The sequence below is a fragment of the Arctopsyche grandis genome, chromosome 8, assembly GCF_051622035.1.
Source record: "Arctopsyche grandis isolate Sample6627 chromosome 8, ASM5162203v2, whole genome shotgun sequence".
Lineage (NCBI taxonomy): Eukaryota > Metazoa > Arthropoda > Insecta > Trichoptera > Hydropsychidae > Arctopsyche > Arctopsyche grandis.
The window spans coordinates 5,223,585-5,247,190 of NC_135362.1; the positions used below are offsets into that span (position 1 = coordinate 5,223,585).

The following is a 23,606-nucleotide window of genomic DNA, read 5'->3' on the forward strand; positions in this document are numbered from 1 at the left end:
ATTTAGTTTTCGAAAGTAAAAGTATTCAAATGAAGAATAAACGCCCATTTTATATAAATCAAATATATTTAAAAGGCTCTGAATATTTTTGTTAATTTTTCAAATTCACAAGGAAGAAGTAAATTGATTTTTACAGATTTTTTTATTTTAAACATTTGCTTACAATTTTGTATTATTCACAACTATACATTATTGCTTAGATTATTTATTATTTGTTTTTGAATATGCGTCTATTATATATTTTTTAATCTTACTTCATACATTTTGATTATACTTGTACGCATTTTCTTTTTGTCTTATTTATCTTTCAATATCATTTTTTACATATGCACTTGCTTTTAGTTTTATATTATACTTTTATTCAGGCCTGTATTTTTCTTTCGGTGAATGGATTATTTCACACATTGCGATTGCGCACACGACAATCGCGAATACAAAATATCTGGCACTCGAGTTTTAATTGTTATGATAGTTCACGTGGGTAAATCTCGATGGATAGAATTTTAGGGTGCCAGATGTTCCGTAATCGAGATTTTAGTGACGTGTCGATATCACTTTGTGTGGAATAATCGGTAAACTGGCTACATCCCAAATGTGAATCGCTACCAAGATAACTGCCGCTATGAAAATCGCTTATGCGGATCTCCTGTCGCACGAAAATTTGTCGAACAGGAAAACTACTCAAGTGTTGCTTAAAACTGCCCAAATCTCGAAAAAAAAAGAAGGTTTGTAAAAATCATTTGCTGAGCAATATTTGGGCAGTTTTCTGTACGTTTGTGTACATTTGGGATGTGATCACCGAACCATGTTCAAAATGTAATTTTATAATTTGATGTTGGGTGAAGGTCGAATTTTGTTCTATTAAAACTAATGTCAAATTCTGACACTACAAAATAAGAGTATTGTTTATGTTGTTCGAAGTGGAGTTATAAATTAACGTGCGCTTTTTCAATATGTTAATATTTGGAAATAATCTATTTCATTTGCATAAATTTCAATTTCAATTTGCATAAATATAATCATTGACGCTTCACAACTTGAAGTTATAATGGATATGGACAGAATACCATTCTCGTCGATTTGTAGAACTTGTTTACTTGTCAAAGAAGACATGAAATCTATACGCGAATCTTCCACTGTCGATATGTTGATGTATTGTTCGTCAGTACAGGTATATTTTCTGAATGAATGAAATCAGTTTTATTTCGAAACTATCAAAGTACATATCGACACCTGCATTTTATTTTTTACAGATCTTACATGGAGACGGAATGCCTGATTTTATCTGCTTGCAATGTTTACGACAAGTCAACAAATCGTTCAATTTTAAACAACTATGTGAAAAATCAGATGCAATATTAAAACATTATATACTGGAAGGTTTACTGCCTGCTGAATTTCAGGTTAATTTTCATTATTTCTACTTTACCCAAAGTTTTATTTCGAAATATAGTTTTTTATTTGTATTGAAAATGTATACATATATCATTTAAGGATCACGACTATTTAAATGTTGTAAAAATAGATATCAACGAGTCTGAAAGCGACGAAAAACGCAACGGACAGGTATTATGTAAATATGATTTTTCTTTTACTTTCGATATTTTTTTCTAAAAAAATTAACATCAAATATTTTAGGATTTAATTATATCACCGTTTCCTGAAGACAGCGAATTGCTGACTTCTACACCTTTTAATAAATTATCCCGACAACATTCAGACGACGAAGATACAACTGGTATGAATAGATTCGAACCGCTTTAACTAAAAATAGCCCTGACTTTTTCATACTGTATATTAAATGTGTTTCACAGGTTTCGTCGATTGTCCTGAATTAGATTTAGAACCTGAGTGTAATCTAGTTGAAAATGCATTAGCCGCTTTGCAAGAAGATTTAGAGAGAAGAAACGGGGATGCTAAAGGAGTTGAATGGTCTAAGCAAGATATATCATTGGAAAGCGCAGACTTTTCAAAACCTTTCAAATCGATCGGAACTGTCCAATCCAATAATAATAAATATAGTATGATTATAATATACACTCGGAAAGTTTTGAATATTCATGTTAAATTGCCTTTTCAAAGGTTTATTTATATTATATTTTTAGATCAAATGAAAAAGTCTACTTGTGATATTACGGATGAGACGTTTTCTTGTACGGAATGTACTGAAAAGTTTACAAATGCAAACGATTTAACCGTCCACATGTCTATCCATTCTGCCGAAAGCAACATGCAATGCAATATTTGTAATAAAGAGTTCAATCGTAAGCCGTTTTCATTACAATTATTCAAATACATAGATGTAGAATAACCTAGATATGCCATTACATACAAATTTCGTTGGAGATCTTGAGGGGTGCGGGGGGTTTAACTAGCGGGGAAGTGGTGAAAAAAAGGATGGAACGCAGCGGTCGGCAGTGGTCAGTAACCAGTTTATGTAAATATGTACATGCACTGAAGTTTTATTTTATTTATAACTTTATTTTATTGGACACTTCGCGTGACAGTAAACCAAACTAATAAAGCCATATTAAGAAAAAAATATTTAGCTATACACACTATATTAAACTACAAATGTATGTTACTATAATAAAACCATCATTAACTATTACAATATTTAAACATTAGTAACTTCCACAAGGATCAATTTTAAAGCTGACACTTTAATATTTAGTTCATTGTTTGTAGTTTTAAACTTAATGTCGATTTCTGAATTTCCTTCAGTGCCAACAAGATATACGCGTGCATTTAGAGACACCTGTGGCAGAGGTTGTCGACCGCTGTTCCATCACTGCATAAACATGCGCCGATATTTCATTATATGTTAAAATACTACTATAATTGAAGACATTATATATTAATTCTTAATTATGATATGTGATGCCATCCGCCTTTTTATGTTTTCTTGAGTAATTGTAACACAATTTCACTGAATACGTTGGCATTTTCGAAAAATGTCAATCGACCTTCCGACTTAGAAGCTAACTAGCTACTGAAAGAGAGTTTGCATGCACTGTACTTTTTTTTGTGTGTGCATGCACCAACAGGGTGATTGGCTTAGAGCGTCAGGGCGTATCTATGGTATTCTATATCTATGTTCAAATACCAATAAACTATGCTTACTTTGGTAATTGATTAAGGTATGAGAATGTTGAAGAGACACATAAAAATCCACATGTCATGGAAAGCGTTCAGTTGCCACATATGTTCGAAGGAATTCACCGAATCGGGCGCATTAAACAGACACATAAAAAGGTACAGATACAAGAATTCCCTAAATCGTTTTAAATTTTGAACCTAATCTATAATTCAAACGAAACATTAGCCATAGCGGACTGGTGAAAGAGAAGAAACACTTTTGCCTGACGTGCGGCAAAGGATACCAAGATCAGAACTACCTAGCAATACACACCCGGAAACACACTGGTGAAAGACCATTTTCTTGTACGCAATGTGCTAAAACTTTCACAGACCAAAGACTGCTCGCTTCTCATGTAAAAACACACAGCCAAGACAAACTGCACCAATGCATCGTATGCTCGAAACGGTATCCACATATACTCTTCATCTAAATCCTATCAATTTTGGCAGAATTTTAATACTTAGTATCGTTGCAGGTTTACACACTCTTCTAGTCTGACCACTCACTTGAGGACACATACGGGAGAAAAGCCGTACACGTGTAAAGTTTGCGGAAAAAAATTCAATCAAGTTAGTTTACAATGCTATTTTCTGTTGTTTATATATTGTTTTATGAAACTAATGATGTTGATTGTTGTTTTTAGTCATCGAACCTATCTTTACATATGCGTACTCACACCGGTATCAAACCGTACATGTGCGGTATATGTAATAAAAGTTTCGCCTCGTCGTCTACGTTGACATACCATTCTAGAACGCATACTGGCGAAAAACCTTACTTATGTTCTGTGTGTGGGAAATCTTTTGCTAGGTAATTATATGGTTAATTTACATGTATATTAATGGGTGAGATTTGTATGAATCCTTTTTGTATGGTTTTTATGGACTGAGCTGATTTTAAGCGGTCTTTTCTGTTGGTCCGCCACGCTGAAAATTTCATCAACATTTCCAATTAGAATTATTTAGAAATCCAATAGAAAGCAGGTATAAAAATTGCACATAATTCAAACAAAGCCTAGATAACTACCGACGAGGATTTTGAGTTTTGTAAAGGTGTGTTTAGACTCTCTAATATATCTTGCAACAATATAAAATAAACAAAAGAAGTCTATTAATGAATGTATAATATTTTTCCAAAACTAGTTCCATCTTCTTCATTGTTGTTAAAATATAATGCTCACAATCTAAATACCAAGCCACAAACTAAAATACTCAGCAGTTAGGGATTTCCATCGAGAAATTCTGCTATGGTTATAAATTCAGAAATTCCAGTGTAAACCAGTCTTTATAAACATTGATACGAATTACACGACGCATGTTCAATGCTACCTGAAAAGGCTTAGCGGGTAGTATTCTAGTTTATTTTTATATACTCAAAAAAGAACGCCTATCGGCGTATTTCAGGCTCATGGACTTGTTGGCAAAACGCAATTGTACCGATTTTAAGTTCAGCACACTTCCAATTAACTCTTTTAAACGAAAACAAAAAATAGTGTGGTCAGAACACTATCCCAATAAGCATGTTTCAATAGAAAAAACTCAATATAAAATAGTATTAACAGTAAGAAAAAATCCCAAGTGAAAATACGTACTTTTGACTTTTGATTTGAACTGGATGACTACTTAAGAGAGATTTGAAAGCTGAAAATTACTACAAATGAAAGATAAAATACCCGACTATAGATTCGAATATTCATTTTGAACAGGAAATTGACATATTTTGAGACATCGACCTAACAACACCTAGATATAGAAAAATCGCGCGATTTAAAAAACATATCTCCGAATCTGGAGCCAATCAACATTTTTATTACCAGATTCGTGTTCCCTGGGCATAGATATATAAGAAAAGTCATATCTCGTCTCTGAACCAAAAAGAAGTCGTCATTTGTCGAACAGTGTTATCGGATATATCGGAATTTTTTCCCTATAGTGACAAATATCGGTATTTTGGAATCCCCGATCACAACCGATTTTATTTATAAACTGAATATGAATTAGACTGATATTTTTATGTACATATGTTGTCGTAATAAATATAAATTATAATACTTACCGCATCGGTTGAATTGAGAAGTATGATATCAGAGAATATATGTATGTGCATACATTGAAACATGATCGTTTTTTCAATTGTATATTTTTTCACAATCAATCAATAGTTCAAATTACATACTTTAAAATGCATGGTATAAATATGTATATGTATAAATTTCAATAGATCCGAAGACGTTACACTTCACATGCGCACTCACACCGGCGAACGTCCTTACGAGTGTTCCATCTGTCAAAAGAGATTCACAACTTCTAGTCATAGGTAACAACTAAATATACATTTATATATATATAATATATGTATGTACACAATGATGAAATATATATCTTATTAAATATGTACAATCGTTTATCGTTATAGGAATCAGCACATGCTCATTCACACGGGCGAAAAGCCGTACGTGTGCCGAGTGTGCAGCAAGGGCTGCGTGTCTCTAGCTCAGATGAGACAACACATCCTGAAAGCTCATGGCGGCGTCTGCGAAAACTCGTACAACACGTCTGACTTCGAAGACAAGAAATCCCTCGAAGCGATGAGCGACGACTACGTAGAAATCAAAAATGCATAATTCAACGTAGTAAAATACATAACTATACAAATTCAATCGATAGTCATCGTGCAAGTTTATCGTTAATTAAAAACTATTCGTCAGTCTTCTCCGAATGATATGTTCGTTTCTTTTAAATGTGCATATGTAAGTGTATACAGCACTAGTTTTCACTTTGATTTATATGTATATGTGTTACAGTCGAAGTGTATTTTCGGTTGTTGTTTATTCCAACTGACGTTTTAGGTCATTCATATTCGAATACAATTCAACTAGTGAGTTATATCTCTACAAGCGCAAATACACTTTCAACAATGTGCGCCAGTTTTAATACAACAGTTGGGTTTTGACAGGTCTAATGTTTTTAAGAATGCTTTAGAATTCAATAATGCGTTAATTCAATTCAATAATGCGTATTACGATAAGTTTAAGAATGTGTTCAAAACAAAAATGTGACTTTCCAACTCAAATTACTAGTCGAGTGACGTTTTCACGAAAACCTAACCTCTCCATCTAACCCGGTACTAACTTATAGTTGAACTGTATTTTCAGTTGTAATATAATATTACAACTAGTCAAAATATACTACAACTGAAAATACAATAACGGTAATTGCTACCAGATTAGATGGAATATATTCCAACTAGTCAAAATGGTTCGGTTATTACATCCCAAATGTGAATCGCTAGCAGGATAATCCCCTCGCTACGAAAATCGCTCGCGCGGTTCAAATTGAAATTATTAAGTATAAAACAAATGAAGTGATTTAAGTAATAATAATTATTATTGAATCATGGAAAAATAGTAATTGTTCTATTAATGTAGAGCTACTATTTTGGAAGATTAAAGTTGTTCATGTAGCTATTTCGCTTGCGCAGATCTCCTGTCGCACAGTAAAATTGTCGTACAGAAAACTGCCCAAATCTCGTATAAAAAAGCATTTGTTGAGCAATATTTGGGCAGTCTTCTGTACGGCAATTTTCCTATGCGACGAATTTTTGTGCGATAGGAAACACGCGCGAGCGATTTTCGTAGCGGCGGTTATCCTGGAAGCGATTCACATTTGGGATGTAATACGTTTACCAGTCAAAATTTATTAAAACTGGAAGATACACTTCAACTGTAACATACATATATACCGATAGCCAGTCTATATATATAAAATAGACTAATATCTGTGTTATAACTTTTTTTGTGATATTTATTTTAAATTGTATATATACATATGTATCATTAATTTATATAACAACGGATTGTCTACTGTATACGAAATTTGTCCATATTTTTTAGTGTATAATTTAGGCGCAAATATAATACAAAGGCGATTTAAATTTATATACAAAAACAAATCTAATACGATCCTATAGGATAGTTTTGTACAGTATTTTTACTTAAGATTTTGATAACTCATTCTCATTATTGTAAGCATTAATGTCGGATAGTAAGCCTTCCTCAGTATACGATTTTATACTACGTATTTTTAAATAAAATACTAACCTACTGGCAGTGGCGTAACAAGGAAGGGGCGGCAGTTGTATCGATAACCCGGGCGCATCAGTTTTGGGGCGTCACAAAGGCAAAATATTTTTATTTATTGACAGAAATTCTTGCATGTTACTGTATTTTAAGTTGTATAATATAATACATACTTGACATCGTCAACATCAATGTGTTTATTGCATAAGTCGACAAATGTGGCAAAAGAGAGAGAGAGAGAGAGGGTGCAAAACAAATGCTTGCGCCCCGGGCGTCATCTATCCTTGCTCGCCACTGCCTGTGGATGATATCAATACTGTATACGTTTACAATAATAAGACAAATTTTAATGTGCTCATTCGTTTATTGAATTGTATGGCTGCTTATTTCAGTTTAGTCGAATAATTATAAGATAATGTTTGTTAGTGACAGATCAGAAGTAGAAAAGATCTATCGTTGATGGAAAAATTGTGATTAAAATCGTATGCACTTTTATTTAACTAGCAGTGCAATTTAATTCTTTTCATTCGAAAGTGTTGTCATATATTTTTTTTCTGTGAAAAAGTGATATTTCGTCGATTTAAAAAGAATTAAGTTTCATTAGTGGAATGTATTTACATACACACAATATACGTGTACTAAAATAATAATAAACAATATTGTAACATACAATAGAATTTTTTCTCCATAAAATTTGCGATCATTTGGCACAATTTTTGGACACGCACACATCCATTCAAGTAGATTGAAAATATATTACACATATATTTTTAGCACATTTTGGACAGGAAACGAAAAATAAAATAATACTCGTGTGATATAAAGATATTTTAGTTAGAAAGAAAAATAATGTCTAAAAAGAAAAATACTTCGATAACGGAGAACTGTGCAAGAATTATTAAAACGTCGACGCGAAATGTCATGCGTCATATTTATATCATTAATTACAAAATCCCTGTTTAGTATAATCATCACATGCACTTTGTCACTCCGGTCAAGTGCGTAACAATTATTTATATACAAATTCGAATTTAAACAGAGTCTTAAATTATTAACTTACAAATAATTGCAGGTCCCTTTATCTATAAATAAATAATATACATTTAAGTTTTGACGCATACTCTGATGTAACTGTGGAATTTGGCAAATCATTCCAACTGTGTATGTAACTTTAATTTACCGCTAAAATATTTAACATTAAATACTTTTTCATTCAATTTAGTAATTTGACATTTGCATTGACATCTTTTCCATGTCCCACATCTTGGAAGGACACATCGTTAAAACAAAATAAATTTTAACAGTTAAATTATGGCATAATTATACTATATGTATAAAAAAGTAATCAAAAGATTGTGCTAAGATAGACGCTATAATATTACATTGATAAGAAATACTTGAAAAATATAATATAGAAATTCTAAAGCCCATACTGTTATTATACATATCACACATTAGGCGAATAGTTAATCAAAATTGATACATAGGAACTATATTATGTTATCTTTTGACACAATGTGACCTTTTTGACATATCGCCTATTAAAATTTTGATGACTTCTATGTAAATTATAAATAAAAAAAAACTAGCATCTTGAGCAGTAATTATCAAAATATTAAATTAAATTTTACTAATATAAAAGCAAATAATATCAACTATAGTTGCACATACGAATATACTTGACAATTTATATTAAAAAAAAAAGAAAATGAGTAATTTAAAAAAATTTACAAATATATCAAAGTATCACAATCATTTTAAATAAAAAGTAGATTTTTTTTGTATAAATAAAATATAAAGAAAATTTGCGACATTTACACTAATAGGCCGATTAGGAACAATCGAAAAATAAAAACAGAAAAATTTTCTCAATAGCAATAATTATAATTAATTGTGACAAATTTGTTCAAATAGTCAAAAAGCGAAGTTGCGTTTTTAAAAAATATATAATAATTCGTAAATTCGAGTTCCGTGAACTCGAGAAAAGATCAAATCAATCGGAAATACATTCAATTTAGTGAAAAATCAACTAAAAAATAATAATAAAAAGTACATTGCATATAAAAATCGATAATCTCATGTGAGAACGCTCTCCAATCGAAATGTTTTTAAAAATCTCATTAAATATCTTAAAATACTCGCACAGCGTCGACACTCGCCACGCACAAAATACCGTTGATTTTAAAATCGCATGCAATCGCCGTTCATCCGTACGTATTGCTCGATAAAAGTTTGTGATTGTTGTGATTCATCTGCAACGCCGTGAAGAGCACCTCGTCTTCGTCCGCATTCTCCGCAGTCAAGTTTTCCCTGAGGGCCGCATCGGGCGCCTCGGGATGCGTCTGAAGAGGCGCCAACGACCAGTCTGTCGAACTGTGTACAACGTGCGGAGACTCGTTGAACTCATCCAACTCTTCCATCCCTATCGCAAACGAACAATACATAAAATAATACCACAAATCGTATAGTATACCACAAACATTCATAGTAATTAATATACCCGTATAATTGGCAGACGTCAGCAATAGGTATTGCTCTGATCTAGTCGGCCACAGTAAATGCGCCATTACAAAAAATGCCAAGCAATCGGCAGAATATGTAATACCTGTACGAATAAAACAATGCATTTAAATAGGCTAGTTAATTTTTCGTATGCAAAAAGTTCAAGATTCAAATCTCACCTAAGAGAAACTTAAATCTCCACAGCGGGCTTATTTGTAAGGCAATAAGTGCAATGATTGGCAAATATATAAACCATACCAAACTCGACGCACCAAAGTGCAGTAAAAAGTTAAGTTTCACCATATTATGCTCGTAAAGCATTGTGTTTCTGAAAAACCAAAAAAATATTGTAGTATGTTTCATGCACATTATATTTAAGTGTAGTTTTTCATGTATGTACTTGTAAGGTTGGTTCCATTAAACTAAACTACATCCATTTAACATGAAAAAAATTACCTTAATTCATATATAAACCAAAGCATTATGAGAACCCTGAATGCTAGTATGAGCCAACCAGGCCACGTTTGATATTCATCAATTTCTTCGATTATATCCACTTCCGTCTGAAATTTAATATAAATCAAAATAGAGTTTCATCCCAATATAAAATGCGTTTATAAAAAAGTACAAAATCAAAACATTTTTTTGAATATTATCTAAAGAATTGCCTAAAAACCGGTTCGGTGAACAAAAGTAGACCAGTTTTGAACACCTTTCACTTTCATACAATCGTTTAACAAGATTCGATCCAAAAGTGAAATCAATCACTACAGTTAGCTAATAACCCTAAAACGACGCAACAAATCCAACCGGGATAACTTAACACATCAAACTTCTATATTTAAAAACGTTACTATACCATATTCCAAATATAAAGCAAAATGTGGATCACTCCGTAGCACAGCCATATTCCGAACACGACGGGCTTCCAAGTCAACTCTATACGAGTGACGGCCCATCCCTTCGCAAGCAATAGAAGCAGCAGCATGAAAGCAGTCTAAAACAAACAAAACACTTTAAGAATCCAAACAGAAAACAAAAATCAAAACAAAAGCGACAAACACTCACCCTACTCAATATGTCTAGAATGTCACCGGCGATTTGCAAATTGACGAAGCCGACACCGTCGAAGGCGAACTTGACCACGTGAACGACGATCAGACACAAGCCGATGAACTCCAGCAGCAGACTGCACGTGAACAGTCTAGTGATGGGATGCTTTTGACTCCTGCAAGGTACCGAACGGTTATTTCACACATCGGTTGTATTCAAACGAATCTGTCGGGGGGGATTTGGCGACTTACCGTACGGCGTATATTTGAAGCGGCACTAATATAATATAGCAAGCCCAAAACAACAGATACAACTCCACTGTGTTTTGTCTGTCGAATGAGAATTGAAAGAGCAGCGTGTTGTACGCCGACAGGTTGGGGTTTCCGTTGACGATCCAGAAGTCGTAGTGCAAATCGTCGGAGGTGTTCTCATTGCTCAGCGAGCTTTGATTCGGACGGTCGAACGAAGAGCGGTTGTAATATTCCCATTTGCATGTTGTCGTGTTGCGATAGCACGCTACCATGGAAATATACCAATATCTGAAACGTTAAAATGGTATAAATTAATATGCTATCTACTTCTTTAATCATATTTGAAGGTTTTTATTTTCTATATGTATATCGTATGTTTAGTATCGAGAGGTTACCGGGTTCGATCCCGTGCTAATCTTTAATGCTACTGATCAAACTTGGATATTTGTGACTTCAAGTCGATCGTTTCCTATCAGGGTTTGCCAATTCATCTGATTTCGTCATTGGAACGGTTCCTCCATCAAATTGGCAAAAACCGAGAGATTACCGGGTTCGATCTCGTGCTAATCTTTAATGTTGCTGGTCAGACTTGGATATTTGTGACTTTAAGTCGATCGTTTCCTATCAGAGTTTGCCAATTTATCTGATTTCATCGTTGAATCGGTTCCTGCATCAAATTGGCAAAAACCATCCTACCCGCTATGTCACAAATAGCTGAATTTGATTTATGTACAATATGTAAAAATTTATGTACAAGTCTAAATCCATAGATGTCTCTATGGATTAATTCGTTGTTAATTTCGTATCTTTCAGCCTCTCGAAATACAGTAAAAAATGCTGCAATGTTTGTAATTAATTGTCTAGGAAGGCGCATTGGGGTCTATCCGTTAGCCCTCCATATATCTATGTAAAATAAAATAAAAATTATGTGGGATGTAGTTTTCTAGCCTATATGTATGAATGATTAAGTTGGCATGCATGAGTTGAAGAATGGTAAAGTTGTCATCTTGTAACATGTAACTCCAAAGACTAAAAAATGTTGAAAAATGGTCAATGTCTCCCGACAACCAGATGCTACAAATGCTAAAATCAAATGTGTATTTGTATGTTCGTTTAGGGTTTTATCTATATATGATACTTCACTTTAAATCCAATATATAACATACGTATTAATGGGTTTGTAATGATCTTGGAAAAGAATTAAACATTGTGCTTTTATCTCATGTAGGCGGAGTTCTGTCGAGTGCATTGTAAACGTACTTGTAATCAAGTATAATATTATTTATTTTTTGATTGTTCTAGTGACAATAATGTAATAATAATGGTAAAATGTTATTATATATAATTGAGTACATACACATTTTTCAAGAAAAAAAAGTACGCCCTCTTTTGCCAACCAGTACGAATTATAAGATAAAAAGACTATTTATGGATAATTTATCATCGAATATCTATTATATGATACTAAATAGTGTTGTGCCCATTGATATTTCAAAGGGTGGTTTGGAAAGGAATTGATACATGAACAACACTCGAGGCTATTGTCGCTAGCGGTTTCAGTATGCACATTTCAATTCGCATCTTTGCTATATAATAATTTTCTCAATATTTAGTGTGCTATTTATCATTGTATCAACGTACTGAATACCTCCTCTCTCTTGCATCTGTGATGCACGTGTGCAAGGGGTTTTCCACGAAAATAATTATTTATTTTGATATTGAACAATGTTTTAATTTCGTTATGACATAATTCAAATCATAGAGGTTTTGATGAGGAATACATAAAATATGAAGACCCTGCATTCAGTATATTTGGAGAAATATAAGTCCTGGTAGCTCGTTATCCATCACAGTGAGGCAAGTGTTAAATATATAATAAGTATATATGATTGTTTACTGGGATGTTATTATACTTTATGATATAAATATGCTAATAGATTATAGAGTAAGTAGCCTACAAAGCGGAAAATTTATTATCTACGAGTGTGTTCAATGCCATAAAAAGTGTAACGTTTAATTGATAGTGTAAATATTTAATTTACGACACATTGCATTATGTGTAATTTTCGCACAGATAAATGTTTTTACTAAGATATATAATATTTGAAGGTTTTTTTTTATTTTGGAGCAAATTTTAGTCTGGGCATTAGCTTAAAAAAAATTTAATAACGATATTCAACAGTAAATTTTAAATGATTCGATTCACCAAAAATTATTGTAGATACAATCGGATTAAGTTTTTGAAATTCATTTTCATCTCAGAATCGTTTTATTGTATTAGTGTGAAGATATTTAAATCTCATTCAGTCACTTTCAATGATCGAAGAGGCAATATTTGCATACGTCATTCACAGCAATAACTCGTAAATCAAACAATCATTATTTTGTACGGACGCATATGAAAAACGACACATCAATAAGGAAACACAATTCAACATGGAAACTTCGAAACAATGCTATGGCATTATCGACATATGCTAGTAAATTCAAAACGATAGCATTATATAGGGCAGATAATCGGTGACCTTTAACGAGCTCATTCAAACGATCAAACAGATCGACGATGTCCAACTGGTAGTATGCGAAAATGATCATTTACAACCTTCTCGTTTATCGATCATCGTTTATTTTTGCCTTCTGTACAATTTGTTAGAAATATTTCATTTTTTTGGATGGACGAAATCTTGAAATTGTGCGGGAAGTCATGTACTTAGGACGCCTGCTGACAGAGAATCTCTTTGATGACTGTGAAATTGAAAGGCAAAGAAAAGCAATATGTGTAAAATCAAATATGCCAGCAAGACGGTTTTAGACAATTATTTATGTCCTTTTGTACTAGCCTCTATAGTGGTGAACTATGGACGAAATACAAGCAGGAGTCAATGAAATCTATACAACAACTGCTACCGGGATTGCAAGGGGTTGAACAAGTCACAGATGTTTGTAGAAGGGCAAAAGATGAGAGCGATCCTCTACATTGTCATGTATTTGTATCGTCAAATTGTTTTTTTGCTGCAGAGTCTTCTCATTTCTGTATGTTTAGTGGATGGAGCTATGTATTTCACCAAGCACCATAAATTGGCTTTCAATTGATTAATTAATTAGTATTGTAATGTGGGAACATGAGAGAGAATATCCAATCTAATATGATTCGTGGGTGGGCAATAGAGACTCCTGATTAGGCTAATGGGAATTGGTAAAAGCCTGATCAAAGGATATGCTGGAGTTTTCATAGACTGGGGCAAGTTCGTGCGTAAACAATAGATACGCCAGGGTAGACCTTTAAGTGCATAGATAATGGACAGAGTAACGGATCAGAGAGGCTATGCTGTGCAACTTGTCCTTTATAAGGAAGGACACACGGTAGATCAGGTATTCTGGAGTGAGTGGCGCTTCCGTGTGGACCTCCTGAATCGTTGAATAGATGCTGTGAAGCGACTTTGGCCTATTATTATCATTATATTATATTTATTTATTTTATCATTCACTAGTGGTGCTATCTGGCTTCGCTCGGTAAATGGAAATGAAATGAAAAAAATCTTCATTTCCTTTTTAATTAAATTGATTTGAATCGAAAAGAATTAATATTATTGTAGCGAATACTAAAAGGAGCCGCCGTTATAATTGGTTTTGAGGATTATCTCCAGGCTTAAGTACAAGTCGGCTAACAATGAGATACCCCCGAATGCACTTAGCGGGGGTAGCGGTAACTTGGTCGCATTCCAGTAGAGTTCTCAAAACCCACGGCGATAGCGTGGGACTGACTTCCGTGGCACATCTAGTACGTGACCATAAAAATAGGTAAAAAAAACCGGACATCGAAGATGCCCTGAGAGACCTTTCCTTTATAAGTAGGTACTTAGGCGATATCAAGACATTCTGGACGGAGCACTGCCAGTGCGTGTATCTCCTTAATCACCAATAAATGCTGTGAAACGACTTTGGTCTTTTACTTGGATCCTCCACCCACTCCTACGCAACATTATTTAACGATCGACCAATAACAAACGTCTTTGACCAATTCAGCCAATCAGAAACGACTTTGATGACAGCCAATCAGAAAATACTTTAACGACAGCCAATCAGAAACGAATTATAGACGTCGTTTCAGTTTCATATATGTATATAAGACTAGTGGTGCTACCCGGCTTTGTTTGGTTCAACTTTAGAAGATATCTTCCATTTTAGGATGGAATAAAAGTAACTCGAAACGGAAATGCAGTATAATAGTGAGAATACCGTCGAACCATGAAAAAAATCTTCATTTGTTTATTTTTATAAAATTTATTTGAATCGAAAACGATTAATATCATTTAAAGACCGACCAATCACAAACGTTTTGGTTTTATATATAAGATTTGTATTATCTATATATTATTCATATGGATGATGGGGATTGCACTATTCTCTCTATTTGCACTTCCGACGATTTGTACTTTTGTTTGGAATAAATTGCAAACATTGTATTGGTGTACTATTGGTGCTACCCGGCTTCGCTCGGTAAATGGAAATAAAATGAAAACCATGAAAAAAAATTTCATTTGTTTTTTTTATTAAATTTATTATTTGAAACGAAAAAAAAATTATTTAACGAACGACCAATCAAAACAGGCCGTTGACGAATCCGGCCAATCGGAAGCGACTTTGACGACAGCCAATCAGAAACGAATTACAGACACCGTTATATGATGAAAACAACAAAAATTCAAAAGTTACAAAGTCGGCAGGTGAAAGTCTATCTATGAAGACATATAACAAGTGAAATCTAATATATATTTCGAAAGAGACTTTTTATGTATGTAACTGACGTTGGTTCTTACCATTAGTTTAGAATAAAGATAGATCTAGTGGAGGGTAATAGGAAGAAGAGAGACGAACCGGGGCTGGCCGAGGTTCTGGATGACGTAGGTGAACTGATGGCCGGGCAGCACGTTGGAGGGGGTGTCCTCGTCGGGGCAGAGTTTGCCGGCGGGGCAGGGCGCGCGCCGCAGGAAGTCCTGGCCTTTGGGGGCGCACTTGGCGTCGTACGCTCGCGGGCCCACGTCTGCGAACATCAGTCGGCACAGGTGGTCGCGGTCGCGATCCACGCGGCTCGAGCGCAGAGTGCTGGCCGTGGGTCGCGCCGCGTACAGCTTCAGGAAGTGCGGCCGGTCGAGCACGGCCAGCGTCGCGCCCGCACTCGCGCCCGCACCCACTCGCAACGGCCCGCTCACGTTGCCGAAGATGTAGCCGAACGAGTCGCGGCCCGACTGCGACTCGGTCTTCTGGAAGCCGAACTTGGCCACGAACTGGAAGAGGTCTGCGGGCCGGAAGGTGCCGCTCACGTGCAGCGCCTGCGACACCGGCACCCACACGGACACGGCGAGACACAGCACCAGCACCAGCACCGACACCAGCGGGGGCAGCGGCCCGCGAGCGCCCATCTGGAAGCCGACCCGCCCGACCGGACCGACCTAGCTGCTGGACCGCTTTTGACAACTGGCAGTGGCAGTCAGGTCTGCCAACTCGCGCTCGCCCCGCGCTCCAACTGCGCGCTTTCGTGGCCTCGCCTCGTTCGGACGAAGACAATTTTCAGCTCGGGAAAACACCGCTCGTTAGTATCTCGAGTTTCAGTCTATAGGTTACTCGAAATTGGGTCGATTAACATATTTAGTGGGTCCAAAAATATTCTTAAAACTTGTATGAAAGAATTTCTTCGATATATTCCCGAAGAAGATATTTTTAAATGGTTCGGTGATTACTGGTCAAATGTGAACCGGTCGCTCTAGATCCGTCACACGTGATCACCCGTCACACTAAAACTGGTCACACCCTAAAATCGGTCAACCAATTTTAGTGTGATGGGTGATCACGTGTGACCAATCTAGAGCGGCCGGTTGTCTTGTGACTGGTTTATATATAACTAGTAGTTCGTTTACCTTTTAAAATATTTGGATGTGAATGCAACTTCACTTTGATGTAAATAGGCTTGCATGAAGAACGAAAACATAGAAGAACAGTTCGTTGAAATACAAAGTAATGAGATACTTCGAATAAAAGCATAAGGTCGCTTTATACATTTTGCTTAAAATTAAAAAAATAAAAATGTAAAAAAATGTTCCAACTTCCAAATGTTGTTTGTTGTTTCTCTTTTTCTGAACGATATTTGTAAAACAAATTGTTGAATAGGATTGCTTCTATTACTGAAAAAAAATGATTAAAAGAAATCCATATTCATATTCAAGTTCAAATTCATATTGGCTACGTCCACACTACCGATATCTACACCCGATACACCCGATATTTAGGAATTTTTCCAAAACCAGTCCCTAAATAGCAACCGCAGGTTGCTATTTAGGAACTGGTATTTAGAAACAGCCACAGATATCGGTAGTGTGGACGTAGCCATTCACTCTTTTAGTATATGTAATACAACCCCCCTCCCCCCTTAAAAAAATCATTCCTCACTGGTCAAATTTTTCTGAAATGACGCCTCCAAAAACCTGGCCTCCAAATCCTCTCCAGTCGGTTCGTACAACAAACGATTCAAGGTCTGTTCATACCTAGTCAGCGCGTACCGACTTGAGCAGATATCCGGCCGTACGAAAAGTATTCTTTGGTACATTTTGTATGGGTATATTCATACCAACCGTCACGTTTACGCCACGGCAGGCTTACAGCAGTACCCGACATTTCCTGTTCATACCTTACAGCAACATCCGTCAACGTATCGTATCCGTCTTTTTGGCCATCGTGGAGATATACACGCGAATTACGTGCCATGAGTCTGCCGCTTTGCTGTTTTGGACCAATTATCGATAGTGACAGTTGTCAGCTGTTCAATCTTTCGACATGGTTTTGGCGCAAATATTTAAAAAAAATTTAAATCTTTTAAAAAAATTTATCCATCATCTACAAGCTCCTTATAGTGTCCAAAACTCTCCTTCGGTTTTTCCATTTTTTAACATGGGATGCACATCAAAACGCCTCCGTGCTTTTTTATTGCCTTCTTGAGCTTCTTCTTCCAACAACAGCGTGATTATACATAATTTTTCGTTCGATAAACGTCGAAACATTTTTGCTGACTTGTATTCTGACGCGTAGCTACGAATGCACGTGTATGCATTCATATTGTAAGTACTCGACAATACGACGTAAGCAATATTGCGCCGTATCGTCATGGCCTGTAATGTATAAGTAAGCCGATTTTGCCTTGCACTCGGCCAAAGTGCTGTGACCGTGAGGTGACCGCGACGTGTAGGTAGATATGAATAGAAATGTAATAAAATGACATATTTGAAACGGAGTCGTGCAGTGCTGAAGCCATGCAGTGCTGTTTAGTATGAACAGACCTTCAATGGTTTAAGTCCGTGCTTCATTCGGAACTGGGAAGCCAACGAATCAAGAATAAGAAACTGCCTCTAGCATAATTCCCTCCGATCACATACCACAATATTATAAGAAATTTTTCAGAAATGAATTCAAGAGAAGGTAAGATCTGAGTTTAAAAAAAAAAAGAAATTTGTACCTTTAAAGTAAATATATTTCGTGCCTTTAATAATATACTGTGGCGGCTCGCTTATACGACATGGTCGAGTTTGGTTGCCTTCCTGCGAGTGGGGACCAACTCGGCTGGGTTCGGAGAGCCGCTACTCACTCTGCCTTTAGCTGTCATATAATAAACACGTGCATTAACATGCCAGTCGTTTCATTCGTTCATCCCCCATAATACTATCGTTAACAAATGATTAATTTCAATTTATTATTTTGTCATAAATTGACGTTAATGTATTAATGTAAACGGATTATTCCGCAAAAAGCGAGCTCACTGAAATCTCAATCACGGAACATCTGGCACTCGAGCTCTCGTTAGTGTAATATTTCGCGTGGGTAGCTCCGCTTTTTACGGAATAATCATAGTACGACATTTATTTGACGATGTTCGGAGTTGCGAAGCGCGTTGTTGACGAAACGCGACGCGCGCGTTGTGTCGGCGAGAGCGGCTCGTTTTGACGGCAGATAGCGTTTTGGCGCGCCCTCGCCCTCGTCTCCGCTGAATATCTGTCCCCGCCCCCTTCAGCTGTCAAAACAAAAGCGCGCGAATCGTGGCTACGATGGCAGGTACCGGCGTGCGGAAACCGCTCGCTGAAGTGGCCGTCAGCGGCGGGCCTCTTCAGCCTCTTCAGTCGCTCCAACCGCTTCAGTCTATGCCTATGCCCATGCCCATGTCCATGCCCATGCCCATGCCCATGCCCATGCCTATGCCTATGCCTATGCCCCTGCCTTTACCTCTGCCTCTGCCGCCCCTCTCGGCCCCCTCGCCGGTGCTCTCTTCCACCGCCACCACCACCGCCACTACCACCACCCTCATCCACAGCCACAACCACACCCCCAGCACCGACAACTCCACCTTCGAACCCACCGTCGAGATGATGGTGGACGACTTCGACGACGAGCGCACCCTCGACGAGGAGGAAGCCATGGCCGCCGGCGAAGCCCAAGACCCCCGAGCCGAACTCTCCAGTCTCCGACGCGAAGGCGACATGCCTCTAGAAGAACTCCTAGCCCTCTACGGATACGACAGAAGAGAGAGAGCCCCGCCTGCCCCTCCCCCTCCTCCAGTAGTAGCCCCACCCGCGGCCCTGTCTGCCCTTCGCCGACTCTACACGGAACCAGAACCGAGACTACTACGCTCAGTATCGCGCCCACCTTCCGAAGAAGACGACGACTGCGACTACAGTCCCGAGGAAGACGACTGGAAAAAGACGATAATGGTCGGCCAAGACTACCAAGCTTGGATCCCGGACGGCTTGTGTAGCTACGATGACGCCCTCCCCTACGAAAACGAAGACAAACTTCTATGGGACCCCACCGGCCTAGCCGAACCCCGCACCGAAGAATACATGGCTAGAGCTAGGGCGCTACAACCCGCCGGCATTGGGGTGGCCGCCATACCCACCGGAGATCAACTCCGAGACGACGAGCAAGCCCTCTTCCTGCTCCAACAGTGCGGCCACAACGTCGAAGAAGCTCTTAGACGGAGACGAATATCCGCCGGTGATGCTCCGGCCCCGTCTCCTTCGGCCGCCCTGTGGTCCGAAGAAGAGTGCCGCAACTTTGAAAACGGCCTCAAAGCACACGGAAAAGACTTCCACCTAATCCACCAACACAAAGTCCGCACGCGCTCGGTCGGAGAGCTCGTCCAATTCTACTACATATGGAAGAAGACGGAACGGCACGATATCTTCGCGAATAAGGCTCGGCTCGAGAAGAAAAAGTACACTCTGCATCCGGGTCACACCGATTATATGGATCGGTTTTTGGAGGAGCAAGACGGTGGCGGAGGAAGGGAATCGCCGAGTACGAAGGTGCCGCAAGAGGCGCCGCCGGATCCGTTGGCCGTCGGCGCTCGGGAAGTCTTCTCCGAGTTGAGGCGCTCGTCGCCAGCTCTGTCGCACAGTCCCGACACAGACAACGAGCCGACTACGATCGTATGAGCCACTTCGATAAGACTTTTGTATAAAATGTATGATAACTAGTTTATATTAAATTAGTAAGGATGTGTGAGCTTATGCGAACTGGACAAATGTGTTCAACTGTTAAATGCATCTATTCTTGTTTGTTATATTCCGTTGATTCTTTTATATCCAATGTTTTTGGGAACATTTTTTGTATCGATTCATTTTACTTACACTTGAAGTAATTCCTGATATTTAACTGAATTGAAAATAAGTATAACATTGCAAATTAAAAATTTTTTCAGTTAGAATGAAATCTGTATCAACTTAATACTTATCTGTAGTAACGGACAGTCTATCTCGGAACTGCCAAGAATTAACTACATAAACTTTCCATATATCAAGTTACGGTATTCCTCAATTCCGCATCTAGATGAAAAGTGCATGGAAAAATGAACTCGGATACTATTCAGATAGCTCATAGCTACATTCCAATGTTAATTCTCAGCATTACCTTCGTTCAGACCGATTTTCTGAATTACACGCGTCGAATCTCCGATCTATTGCTTCGACGATGAAAGACAAAACAATGAGATTTAACGGATATAGGAAAATATCAGTAGCGGATAACTAATTGCAGGGACCAGACGGAGCTATGGATCGGAAGCTTCGGCGTAGTAATACTGTTGAAGCAATAAACGGCAAGCTATTGTCCAGCTTGCATTAGCCGAATGTGGAACTCATTATACATAATGAAGTTTTACAATTGATAAAGTGCAAAATTCTATATATATATATACATATGTACGATTCGGAATGTCTGTTCCACTCGTCGGATTTGTAATTGTTTTGAAATTATCGCACTTTGCATATTGTATACGCAGCACTCCCCGGAGACTATTTCCGTTATCGGTTCACACACCATAAACGCAACATGCGTATGTACATAATGTATGTATATGTTTCAATAATGGCGGACATTCGTGTTGCTTGTGATAAAGTATAGCCTAATCGTTGAATGAATATATATATTTTTATATCAAAGAGAAAAGAAAAAAAACCACAATACGACATGAAATGAAAATTACTCTTTAGTTTTGTTTTGAAAGGCATTCATGAATGATATTTCGGAAGAATTGTGAGGAAAAATTTATTGGGAATTTACGTCCCGATTCAATAAATACATGGACGAAGTACGCTAATGTATTATATTTTACCATTTTGTTGTTTAATCATGATATGTTGTTATCTTTAGTTTATATCTGCAATACAACAGATGTATTTTGTATAGAATGTGTTGTTTCTGTTGTAGAATTTTATCTCGATTGCAGTTTTCTTTTTATTGTATTTAATTTAATTAACACAGCTATACATTTTATTTTATATGTATTTGTATTAGAGTTGTACTCGTTTTGTCGAAAAGGCTTAATTTTTTTTTTGATATACCAATAAGTAATGGGTGCTAATTTAGTATGCGATCTACCTTCACGTTTTTACTTAAATATACGGTCTCAGTTCTCGCGTGTGACACTGAGACTTAATAATACCGACCCTAACAACCTAATCTTAAATGAATAGGGCCAACCTTAACTTAACCTAACCTATTCTGACCCTTAAATAAATAGGTGTTGGCTGCTAAGATATCTTTTAAGTTTTATTTCATTAATATTTTCACAAAAAAAACATCTTAGCAGCCAACAGCTATTTATTTAAGGGTCAGGATAGGTTAGGTTAAGTTAAGGTTGGCCCTATAAAAAACATAAATTACGTTTATAGCGAAAAAAAATACACAATGATTAAATAGTCGACTGCAATTTAAAGGTAGATCGCATGCTAAGGTAGACCGCATACCAAACTAGCACCAAGTAATGTCTCTAGGTGCATATCTTAGTCTTATATTTTTCTTTTGGAGATGTGGAATAGTTATTTTAAATAAATTCTAAATTACATCTCGGCCCTTAAAAAGTGCGATTATTGATAAAGAGTTATATCAAAAAGTCGATTCGGGTCGAATATTCCACATTTTGATACGCACTTAAAGATAAATACTTAAAAATTTTCGACAGATAGAAGACTACTCTAATATATCGTTTTTAACGTGTCATAATTATACAGGTTTTTCATTTCAAATTGATTCCTTTTCAATGTCAATTTTAAATGAAAAAGGTTTAATTTGAAATGAAAATGGTTCAATTCGGAATGAAAAACCTATATTTAATTTAATCCATAAATAAAGATATAACTTTTACAATTAGTTTTGTAAGTTCATTTATTGCAGGTGTAATTTTGTTGTTTAATCTACATATATAAAACATTATATTTTCTTTTATATGATTTTACACTTCTGCAATATAAATTTTATCATATGACTGCATAAAATACTTCTAAGTGGAGGTCCAATTTAATATTCGAAATTTGAAATGAGGTTAACGAACAAGATTGTATTGTATTAAAAGTTATTTTAACACTTGCCGCACTGTGATGGATAGCGAGTGACCAGGACTTATTTTATAACCAAATATAATGAATTTAGGGTCTTCATATTTTGTGTATTTCTAATCAACATCTCTATGATTCGAATAAGTCATTACGAAATAAAAACATTGATCAATATCAACAGAAATAATTATTTTCGCTGGAAGCCACAAGCTCATAAATGCGAAAAGGGGAATTCAGTACGTCGCGCTCAACGGTCAGTGTGAGAATGATATCCGCCTTAGAATGACTGCTCTGCTTCAGTCGTTATTTTTTTTTTTCATTTCTTGCACTTATTTTATATTATTCGACGTTTAAATACGTGATAAAATGATTTTTATACCTAATTACAATAATTGACCTAGTAGATTTTACATTATTTTAAAACAAATTTTAAATTGGACGCTTGGCGTCCAGCACAGTGACTAGCGGATATTTTTTAGCATAGTAAGGCAAGTGTTAAGATATTAATTGATTTGAATGAATTTGTATCGTCGAACTGGAATTTTATTTTGTATTATACTTTATTTTGTTTACCGAGACACTAAAGATGTGCATACATTTGATTTGAGTGCAATTTTAATTACACAGCGCAACTTTCAATCTACCCCAATTAAAACATTAAACTTAGAAGAAGCAAAAATTAAATACATATCTATTAATATTTC

General features: G+C 36.4%; 3 protein-coding genes across 3 annotated transcripts; 2 read left to right on the plus strand and 1 right to left on the minus strand.

Annotated features, from left to right (window-relative positions):
- Positions 1-885: 885 nt before the first annotated feature.
- On the plus strand, positions 886-7,883 carry LOC143915081 (uncharacterized). The gene is made up of 12 exons (XM_077435509.1): positions 886-1,171; positions 1,254-1,403; positions 1,495-1,566; positions 1,639-1,738; positions 1,815-2,021; positions 2,106-2,264; positions 3,141-3,255; positions 3,326-3,547; positions 3,618-3,711; positions 3,786-3,952; positions 5,363-5,458; positions 5,558-7,883. Exons 1-12 carry the CDS (start codon positions 1,049-1,051, stop codon positions 5,763-5,765), a joined length of 1,713 nt encoding a protein of 570 aa, XP_077291635.1. The 5' UTR covers positions 886-1,048; the 3' UTR covers positions 5,766-7,883.
- On the minus strand, positions 7,569-17,128 carry LOC143915082 (uncharacterized). Its single transcript, XM_077435510.1, has 8 exons — positions 15,905-17,128; positions 11,027-11,314; positions 10,791-10,950; positions 10,582-10,719; positions 10,179-10,285; positions 9,902-10,050; positions 9,721-9,825; positions 7,569-9,642 (listed from the first exon to the last, which is right to left on the minus strand). Exons 1-8 carry the CDS (start codon positions 16,447-16,449, stop codon positions 9,425-9,427), a joined length of 1,710 nt encoding a protein of 569 aa, XP_077291636.1. The 5' UTR covers positions 16,450-17,128; the 3' UTR covers positions 7,569-9,424.
- A 1,842-nt stretch (positions 17,129-18,970) lies between these two features.
- Positions 18,971-22,234, plus strand: LOC143915771 (mesoderm induction early response protein 1). Its single transcript, XM_077436578.1, has one exon. The coding sequence runs from the start codon at positions 19,120-19,122 to the stop codon at positions 20,500-20,502; it is 1,383 nt and encodes a 460-aa protein (XP_077292704.1). The 5' UTR covers positions 18,971-19,119; the 3' UTR covers positions 20,503-22,234.
- The last annotated feature ends 1,372 nt before the right edge of the window (positions 22,235-23,606 follow it).

Bases quoted from the DNA above. Each gene is read 5' to 3' on its own strand.
- LOC143915771 (XM_077436578.1), top strand. From the start codon at position 19,120: ATGGCAGGTACCGGCGTGCGGAAACCGCTCGCTGAAGTGGCCGTCAGC.
- LOC143915082 (XM_077435510.1), bottom strand. From the start codon at position 16,449: ATGGGCGCTCGCGGGCCGCTGCCCCCGCTGGTGTCGGTGCTGGTGCTG. The intron at 10,951-11,026 runs GTAAGTCGCCAA...GGTACCTTGCAG, and splicing joins CTTCAAATATACGCCGTACG to GAGTCAAAAGCATCCCATCA. The intron at 10,286-10,581 runs GTATAGTAACGT...ATTAAATTTCAG, and splicing joins TGCTTTATATTTGGAATATG to ACGGAAGTGGATATAATCGA.
- LOC143915081 (XM_077435509.1), top strand. From the start codon at position 1,049: ATGGATATGGACAGAATACCATTCTCGTCGATTTGTAGAACTTGTTTA. The intron at 3,548-3,617 runs GTATCCACATAT...GTATCGTTGCAG, and splicing joins TGCATCGTATGCTCGAAACG to GTTTACACACTCTTCTAGTC. The intron at 5,459-5,557 runs GTAACAACTAAA...TTATCGTTATAG, and splicing joins TTCACAACTTCTAGTCATAG to GAATCAGCACATGCTCATTC.